General features: G+C 53.6%; 1 protein-coding gene across 2 annotated transcripts; it reads right to left on the minus strand.

Annotated features, from left to right (window-relative positions):
- Positions 1-367: 367 nt before the first annotated feature.
- On the minus strand, positions 368-8,606 carry SLC38A5 (solute carrier family 38 member 5). 2 transcript variants are annotated; one of them, XM_007450861.1, is made up of 16 exons: positions 8,599-8,606; positions 8,131-8,184; positions 7,976-8,051; positions 7,517-7,632; positions 7,353-7,426; positions 6,704-6,796; positions 6,499-6,577; positions 4,705-4,787; positions 4,121-4,179; positions 3,897-4,019; positions 3,606-3,685; positions 2,842-2,942; positions 2,472-2,587; positions 1,521-1,665; positions 1,324-1,427; positions 368-824 (listed from the first exon to the last, which is right to left on the minus strand). In XM_007450861.1, the coding sequence occupies exons 2-16, from the start codon at positions 8,181-8,183 to the stop codon at positions 723-725; spliced, it is 1,404 nt and encodes a 467-aa protein (XP_007450923.1). In that variant the 5' UTR covers position 8,184; positions 8,599-8,606; the 3' UTR covers positions 368-722. The 2 variants fall into 2 exon arrangements, with proteins under 2 accessions (XP_007450923.1, XP_007450922.1); XM_007450860.1 differs by lacking the exon at positions 8,599-8,606 and adding an exon at positions 8,535-8,557 and having other exon boundaries at positions 723-824.
- Positions 8,607-9,039: the final 433 nt, after the last annotated feature.

Genomic DNA, 9,039 nt, shown 5'->3' on the forward strand with positions numbered 1-9,039 from the left:
AATGTGCAAACCATTCTTAGCTTGGGGGACATACAGGAAGGCAGTGGGTTGAATTTTGCCTGCAGGCAATAGTTTGCCCTTTCTTGTGTTAGAATATCAACTTCAGGGGTTATTGTCTGCTTGATACATTGCTATATCCCCAGCACCTAGAGCAGTGCCTGGCAGCCAGTAGGCTGTCAAGAGATATTTCCTGAGTGAGCAAGTGAACAGATCTATGAGTTGTGTAGCAAGCTACTGAACTGTGGAGATATGGGTGAACAGATGAGAGCTGGCAGTCCTACTCTCGGGGCCTCAATTTACCCCTGTGTGAACCTAGGAAAGGTCCCCCAAGAAGTCCTAGAAAGAGATCAAAAAACTGAAGCCAGAGTTGCAATTCAGCATCTTTATTCTTCCCCTTTAGCTCGAGGGTGATCCTGACAAACAGCTTCTGCCAGGAGGAGGCAGAAAAGACTGGGCTGGGCAGGGGCTCCCCAAGGACCTGGCCTCCCCCTCCTCCCATGGGGCTGGAGTTGGGGTTAGGGCCACGATCCAAGCTCGGCATCCCCTGGGGAGGGAGGGAGAGGACCACTCTTCAGCCTCTGTAGCCCCCTACCTCCAACAGCCATGTTGATGGGAACCAGGCACCTCCACACCCCAGGCAGGAGGGACCCGGGTGAGCAGCCCCATCTTACTCCACGTGCGCAGGCACCTGCACACGGGGGCCCAGGCGGAGCAGGGCTTGGTCAGTGTCCAGATACATGGCTTTGGCCTGTGGCCCAGTTGGCAAACATGAAACCTAGACTGATCGCCATGAAGAGGACCCCCAGGATACCAAAACACAGAGCCTGTGGATGTGAGGGAGAAAAGATGGAGCTGGTTGGGTACCTACACCCAAGCTCCTCCAAAAGATGTTCCTCAAGCCCTCCACCCCCTCCAGAGAGTGCCCCATTCATTCATAACCCTCCTTTCCTGCTCCCTCTCCTTCCTTAAAACCAGCGCCTTCCTGTGAATCCTCCTTCCATCTTCCTAGAACCCTTCAGGGAGTACTCTCCCGCATCCTCCTTGAAAACATTCCAACCCTCTTCTAAGAGTGCTCCTTCCATCTGTCTGAAGAATGCTTCCTATAAGCCAGCCTGCTTTTGAGTGCTTCCTGTCTTCTTAGACCCTTCTTGTGCTCTCTCTGCTCAGGCCCTTCCTATGACAATCTCCTTCATTCTTCCAGACCATCTGCCCCCCTCCCCGCCAAGCCTTCTCTTGAAAATGTTCCTTCAACTTCTAGCCATCCTGGAGTGCTCCCTCCTCAGAATGCTCCCTCTTTCCCAAGCCCTCCCCTAGAATGCTCACCTGGATCTTGGGCCATGAGTAGAGGGGCTCCACCTCAGAGGGTACAATGCGGAGGTAGAAGACGCTGGGAAGGATGAAAATGAGGCTGGGGGCTGAGGTGGACCCTGAAGGACAAGCAGGAGGGACAGAATCAATGTAAGTTTGGGGTACAAGGCCCATATTAGGTGGGGTCTGGGACTGGGGTTGGGGGTACTGACCGATAACCCCAAAGATATCCCGGATAGTTGGCACGCATATGACGAGGACATTGACCAAGACAAGGAGGACCAGGGCTATGGCCACATGGCGTGGCCAGCTGAAGGCCTTGCTTGGGAAGAGCAGCTGCTGCAGAGCCCGGCGGATCTGTGACCAGAGTAGGGTAGGACACAGGTCAGGGCTCAAGCACTACCTCCCCTTCCATGTAGTCATCTGTCTTTAACATCGCCCTCAGTCTGAGATCCCTGATTTCCCCTCCATCTGACTGTCTCTCCACCCTGTCTGACCATCCTTCTGTGCTTCCAACTTCTGAATGAGCATCCTGCCTCCCTTCTGTCTGACAACCCATGACTCTTCCTTCTGTCTGGTCATCCATCTATTCCTCCATTCACTGTCTGAAATCTTGTCCTCCTCCTCTATCCAACTATCTCTGCCTCCTCCTGTCTGACCACCCACTTGTGCTTTCACCCTGAGATCCCTGTCCCTCTCTCTCCATCTGACAACCTCCATATCTCCCCACTCTGTCTAGTCATCCCACCTCTTCATCTGAGAGCCTTGTCCCTCCTACACCTCACTACTCCTGCCTCCACCCTTTTTCTGGCCATCCCTATTTCTCCATCCTGAATGTCTATCTGTGCCTCTCCCCGTCTGACCATTCCTGCCTCCCTCTTCTGTCTAGCAAGACACCTGCACCTCCTCCCTCCAACTGACTTCCCCTGTCCTCCTGATTCTTTCTGCTTTGCCATCTATGTCCACCTTGTGTCTGTCCATCTATTTTTTCCCTCTCCATCCATTTGACAACTCTGCCTTCCCCGTCTGTCCGTCCCAACCTCCTCTATCCATCCATCCATCTGCTTCCATCTCCACTGTCCATCCAAACATTCCTGTCTATGCCCTCTACCCATCCATCCATGTCCCTCCGCTCCATGGGCCCACCCTCGCCCCCAACGCACAGGGAACAGCACAACTGGCACAGTGAGAGTCACCGCAAGCAGCACAGCTAGGCGCACACAGAGGATGAGCAGATCCTGCTGGCTGTACATGTGCAGCATCTCCGCCTCCACGCTGCCTGGGACATGGGACATGGGATACGGGATGTGACTGGAGCACCAGGACCAGTGTCCCAGAAACATATATGTGTGCATGCATGTGCACACACACACACACACACACACACACACACACGGTGACAAAATCTCCATGTGTGATGCACACAGTCCCTTTAGAAGCTGATAGGTCTGAGGGCATGGAGGGAAAGTGCTCAGGTTCCTGCCCAGTCCCCACACCAGCTCCCTACCCAACCCTGGCCCCAGCCCCACTCACTGTAGAAGGTCAGGTAGCCAAAGGTTGCTGTGAGTGCATACATGCAGAACATGGCCCCAATGGACACGTTGGCCACGGCCTGCATTCTGCGCTTGGAGGGCCTGAGGTATAGAGGTCATAGAACTGTCATGCCCAGACCCCTGGACTTGGTCCAGGCCCCTCAAAACCATCCCCCACCCTCCAGAGTCCCCTCCTTCCAGAGCTGATGTTCAGCTAGTACACACTGGGATGCCCATCTCTGCCTCCCCTGTACTAGCCACTCCTCCCTTCTCTGTCCATTCATCTTACCCCATATGACCATCTTTGCCTATCTCTCCGCCCATCTCTGCCTCTCTCTTCCACTAGACTGTCACAGCCTCTCCCTTCATTCTGATCATCCATGCTGTCCCTCTGACTGATCATCCACACATCCCCCCATCACATCATCCCTGCCCTCCCTTTGTCCATCCACATCCCTCTCCATCTGACCATCCCCATCTCCGCATCCCACCCACGTATGCCACCCCTCCATCTCATCTTCTCAGCCTCCCCACTTGTCCATTCACACTTGTACTGGATGTTGAAAGAGTAGAATACTTAAGTTCCAATTAGTAAACAGTCACTGCCCTGCATCCCCCGAGGCCTCCTGGCCACCTCAAACCCCTCCCTTGGCACAATCTAGCCACAATCAAGCTACAGCACAAGGACTGTTGTAGGGCTTGTGGCTTATGACTATCACCCCACCTGCTGCCCCATCACGCACGCCCACTTGCCTGCCCACTCACCGGCAGAGTTCTGTGTAGATGGGCAGCACCTCAGGGTGGCAGACAAAAGCAAAAGCCATAATGGGCACTGTGTAGAACATCTGGGGGAGTGGCCCAAGTACAAGAGATTAGAGCCTGCAGGGTTCCATCCTCTCCTCCCCATTCCCCCAGCCCCACCACTGCCCTCCATATCAGACACATGGAAGCCCCCAGTGTCTGAAACCTGGCTCCACTCTGAGCAGAGTGCACTGTGTGACAGAACCAGAGGACCTGAGTGAGGTGCAAGGCATAGACATATGCCTGCACACCAACCTGTGAGTCAGCTGTGAACATCTGGGCCTCACAGCTTGTGTTGAGGCTTGGGGGGCTCTTCCTCTCCACTTCTGTCTCATTGTGGCCTATAGCACACCCAAGCTGGAACTTCTTATAGATGACCTGGGGGAGGGAGGGTGTGGAAGTGAGGTCATGGGGAAGGCTATGTCCCAACGCCCCAAACTCCCTCCGCACTTTTTCATGTCCTTCTCCCTCAGACTCACCGAAATGAGGAAAAATAGCATACAGGTCAGAGAGAGACCACTGGTATACCCCAGGTAGCCTGCAAGGGGCAATATATGGAGCCTCAGAAATCAAGGGACCCCCCCAGAGCAAATATCAACCCCCGCAGGCTGGCCTTCAAGGCCCCCTCACCCCAATTTTGCCACACTTTGCACAAACTTCTACTTCTATCTGGACCACCCCCCACCACACACACACACACACACACACACACACACAGCAGAATTAGTGATGGGAATATTCTTAGGGTTATAATATGGTTGAGAAGTAAGTCATATGTGAACAAATAGCGGTTGACAGTAGGAGCGTGTGAAAGATGAGACTGACCTGCAGGACCCTAACCAGGGTCCTTGTTCTGCCTTTGTTTCTCAGTCATTCCAGGACAGTGAGGTGGTCAGCTCATCTAGGAAGCCCCAAAACCCAAAAAAAAAAAAAAAAAAAAAAAAAATCCACACCAAACAAGCTCTCCTCTGGTATTCCACAGCCCTTGAAAGTGGAGATTCTTTGAATCTGGCTCCCCTTCTCTAATTCCACCATCCAATGACCAACTCAGGAAGCCTCTTACCCAAGTGTCTCATGAGGGCCAGTGGCAGGATGATTAACACACTGACAATGATGATGAGGAGGTTTCCCTTCAAGAACCAGTCCCTAAGGAGACAGGTAAACATAGTGAGTAGCTGCCTACCAAAGAAAACTGTCAGGAAGACGCTCATAGAAGACAGCTGGACAGAGAGGTTTCTGCATGCAGTCAGGAGAGATGGGCTGACCCCTCAGCTGTGAAAAGTCATCCAGGTGGTTGCAGAGACAAATGGCACAAAATGATTGATGGAAACAGCCAGACGGATTATCAGACTGTCAGTCACACATAGTCAGAGGGATATAGCTGAAAACACACACACAGCTGGACAAAACTGTGCCATCAGACCTCAAATGGACATACAACCAGATGAGCAAACAATACCCCACATCAGCCAGACTCACATAGTCCAACACAAGGTACCAGACACAGAGAGATTCATAACCCTGGTATGTCTGATAGGTAGAACACCAGCCTGATGATCTGGTAGGCAGGCAACAATGCAGAGTCAGACAAAAAGTCAGAAACACACATGTGTGGTTGTTTGAACAACTCAAGGTTTGTTGAGCACCTGAAAGTGGCAGGCCGATTTGGCCACACAGTCAAAGATGGAAATAGAGACAGAATCAGCCAGCTGGCCACTCAGTTGGAACCAAGCTCAAAGAAAGAGCAGGATCTGTACAGAGATTGGAGGGAGGTGCCCAGGCAAGATAGTCTGTTAATACAGAATTGGCTGAACAACTGCTCATTTATTCAGAAGAATTTTATTAAGTGCTTACTATGCTCCAGGTATTCACACATTCTCTTTCTACCTTAGACACACAGTTACACAGACATGAACCAACAAAGCACCATTGGTCATATATACAGTGGGAGCTAATTATAATAATTAGACACACCTAGTCACATAGACTGTCAGCTACCTGGATGGTTTCAGGATCAAACCAAAGATCTAAGAGTATACACAGAATCGGCTATCATATACAAACAATTGAAAAGGTTCAGCCAGCCGATGGATCCAGAATTAAACAGACAGACAGTCAGCTGGATACATACTCAGAACGACAGGCAAACATACATGGCTAGAACCATAATACAGAAGACATATACAGCTGTAGTTCAGGATCACACACAAACAGCCAGAAAGAATTTGCCAGAACGATGGTCACCAAGTTAAACGCAGAAAGTTAAACACAAATCACGTATACTTAGCTGGCACCACGGTACACTGCACACACACATGCACATACTCTCTTGGAGTCAGTGACCATACACTTATAGCTAGACAGATTCAGCCAGCCTAATGGACCCAGAATCAAACAGAATCCACTGGACAGAAAAAGTCAGAGTAAGCAAATGTCAAACACACATGGTTGGAGCCACAGTATACAGGACACAGCTGTAGTCAGCTAGCATACAGATGGCCAGAGAACCCGCCAGTATAAGAGTCACAGAATCAAACCCACGGACAGAGTTCAGGTCAACTGAATAGGTACAGCCACACGGTCAACATCAGAGTACGCTGCACACACAGAGTCAGCCAGAACAGTCACAAAAATCAACATATGGTCTTACTGGACTCCTACAGCCAGAGCAACAGTCACACATACTACTGGCATCACAACACACAGGAATCGCAGTCTGAACAAACTGGCCTCTGCCCAACTGTCTCAAAATGGAAGACCTGGGGGTCAGCTGGACACACAGTTGAAGCTAGTAGCCAGACCTCACGGGCAGAATCAGTGGTCTGTGGGCCAGAGCCAAGGGGTGTTGCACACTCACCCCTCAGGGTCCATGTCCAGGAAAGTGCTGATAACCAGGGGGAGTTCGGATTTGATGATGAACAGGTAACTGGACATGGCTGGTGCAGGTGGGGGGAGGTGTAAGCAGAAGGATCCCTCTCATCTCCCTCCCACCCCAGCCTGGGGAAGCCCACCTCAGCCCACCCTCTTCCCCCAAGCTGACCCCCACCTCCCAGAGTCCTCACCCCCAACATTGTGCAGACAGATGACCGCGGCCACCACTACCTTCCCCACAGGCCCCAGCGCCCTCTGTCCCAGCTGTTCATAGGCTCGGATGCCTGGAGGGGAGGGGAACAGAAAGGAACAGATTGTGGGTCGAGGAGCCCAGGCCAGGGATGAGTTGGAGGCCAGAGAATCTGGGAGCTGGGGAGCTGGGGCTTGGGCTAATTGGGCCTCATTGCTGGGAGCTGGAGGTGAGGGCTAAGCAGTTGGGGTTGGAGTCTGGTAGGTGGATCTGTGGCCAGGGAGAAGGTTGGGGGCCGGATGTGGGTAGTTGGGGTCTTGGGGCAGGATATGGGCTGAGACCATGGCAGGAGTGAAGTCTGAGAGCTGGGGGCTGAGGACCGGCAGTCTCAGGGTTGCGGTGCTGGCTTCCATGGGTACGTGTGCTGGAGACTGAGGGGTGGGGGCTAGAAGTGGCGTGGAGTGGTCTGGGATGGGGGCTCTGGTTTGATGGCCAGACTGAGGGCTGAGGGCTGGGAACCTGGGAGCCCAGATGAGGTCTGAGGGCCAGGGTGCCATCTGGGGTCTGGAGCCCAGAGAGCTGAGCGTGGTGTCTGGGGTCCTGGGTCCAGGATCTGGGGTCCAAGGTCTAGGCTGAGCTCTGGGTCTCACCTACAACACCAGCACAGGTCAGCAGGAGATGGATGGAGTACGAAGACAGAAGAGCGATGCAGAGCAGCAGGGCCCTGTGGCAGATGGCACTGCTCGGACTTGGCCCCCAGGCCTCCCGCCTGCCCACCACACCCCTCCCCCACCCCAGACTGCCTAGGACTCACAAGAAGAAGAGGACCCCTGTGTGGGCCATGGCATAGGCCAGCCCCAGGATGCCGCTGCCCATGATGGCGTTGCTGAGGTTGAACACTGACATTCCAAACGATGTCTTCCCCTCGAACTGCGGGTAAGGGTCAAGGCCCGGGCACACATGGGGAGGGGGACCAGGGAAGGAGACCAGTGCCGGGGCCTGGGAAAGACTAGGCAGGAAGCGACTGGGGCAGAGGAGAAGCCCAGGAAGGGCCATCAGAGGAAGGAAAAGGATTTGAAGAGGAGGAGAGCTGGAAAGGGAGAGGCTAGGTGAGATTTTAGAGGGGAGCGGCTGGAAGTGGAGAGGAACAGGGAAGGGTGGGGCAGCGATCAGAGGCAAAACAGCTGAAGGGAATAACCGGGAAGAGGGAGCAGTAGGGGAGGGGCTGAGCTGGGCAAGGTGCAGCTGGGACAGATCCTGTGGGGTCACTCACATCCATGAACTGGGCTGGCTTCCTCCCAGGAGAAGGACTATGGCTGGGCAGGAAGCCCTCATGCTCCTGCCTGTAGCTAGAATAGGCAGGGAAATTGAGGCTGATGAGAAGGTAATTCTGATCCCTGACCTCAACCCCCTGAGTCCCCGACTCACTCCACAGCACCCCCAGGGAGGGCTCCGTTCATCTTTGGATCCTGCAGTTCCATCCTGTGGGCAGAGAAATGGGGTGGGGGGTTCAGAGATGGAGCAGGGGGGCTTACAAAGTGGGAAGAACTAGATGAAGGGGGTCGGGGGGGTCCGATAGTGACAGACAGATAGATATAGAAACAGAGACACAAAGATGAGGTGAGGGGAACAGGAAGAGAGGGATTAGAGAGACAGGGAGACAAGTGGAGATAATTGGAGACAAGAGGGAGAGGCTGACAAAGCAAGAGATGGGAGAGAGAGAGAGGGACTCAGGGGAGAGACGCCAACAGTTACTCACTGAGACATGGAGAAAAAGAGGGCAGCAAGAGATAGAGGGGTAGAGACAGAGACAGAAAGAGAGAGATACCGACCCCTCAGCAGATGAGATGGCCATTTGGAGCTGGGATAGCCTCTCCTCCCAGACCCCAGACTCACTCTCTCTTGCTGTCTGTCTCTTCCCTGCCCGGGTCCCCCGCACACCCCCCTCTTCCCTCCACCCTCACCGAGTGGTCATGCCTCTCACTCCTTACAGGGACACGTGTCCGCCTGACTGCCCCACCCCTCCTAACGCCCCCTACCCCCCTCCTCCCCGCCTGGGCCGCCAGCCTGAGCCCAGAGCTGATGCAACCTGTTGGAGGGGCTGAGGATGGGAGGCGGGCTCAGCGACCCCAGCCCCCCACACCCTGGACTCGGCAAACTGCTCTCTGCCACAACTCTGAATATTCTCACTGGAGGCCAAAAGAAATTCCCCAAACTGAACCCCCTCCAGGGATAGAAGTGACCCAGGGACCCTCATTTAATCCCCCTTCTAGGGACTAGAGAGGTATTTTCTGGGACTCTTGTCAAGTCTTAAACACTCCTATTCCAGTAGAAGTC

The sequence above is a fragment of the Lipotes vexillifer genome, unplaced genomic scaffold, assembly GCF_000442215.2.
Source record: "Lipotes vexillifer unplaced genomic scaffold, Lipotes_vexillifer_v1.1 scaffold129, whole genome shotgun sequence".
Lineage (NCBI taxonomy): Eukaryota > Metazoa > Chordata > Mammalia > Artiodactyla > Lipotidae > Lipotes > Lipotes vexillifer.

Coding starts and splice junctions, on each gene's coding strand:
- SLC38A5 (XM_007450860.1), bottom strand. CDS start 8,557: ATGGCCATCTCATCTGCTGAGGG. Junction 6,797..7,352: donor GACCTGTGCTGGTGTTGTAG/GTGAGACCCAGA, acceptor CCTCCCCTCCAG/GCATCCGAGCCTATGAACAG. Junction 2,943..3,605: donor ATCTACACAGAACTCTGCCG/GTGAGTGGGCAG, acceptor TCTATACCTCAG/GCCCTCCAAGCGCAGAATGC.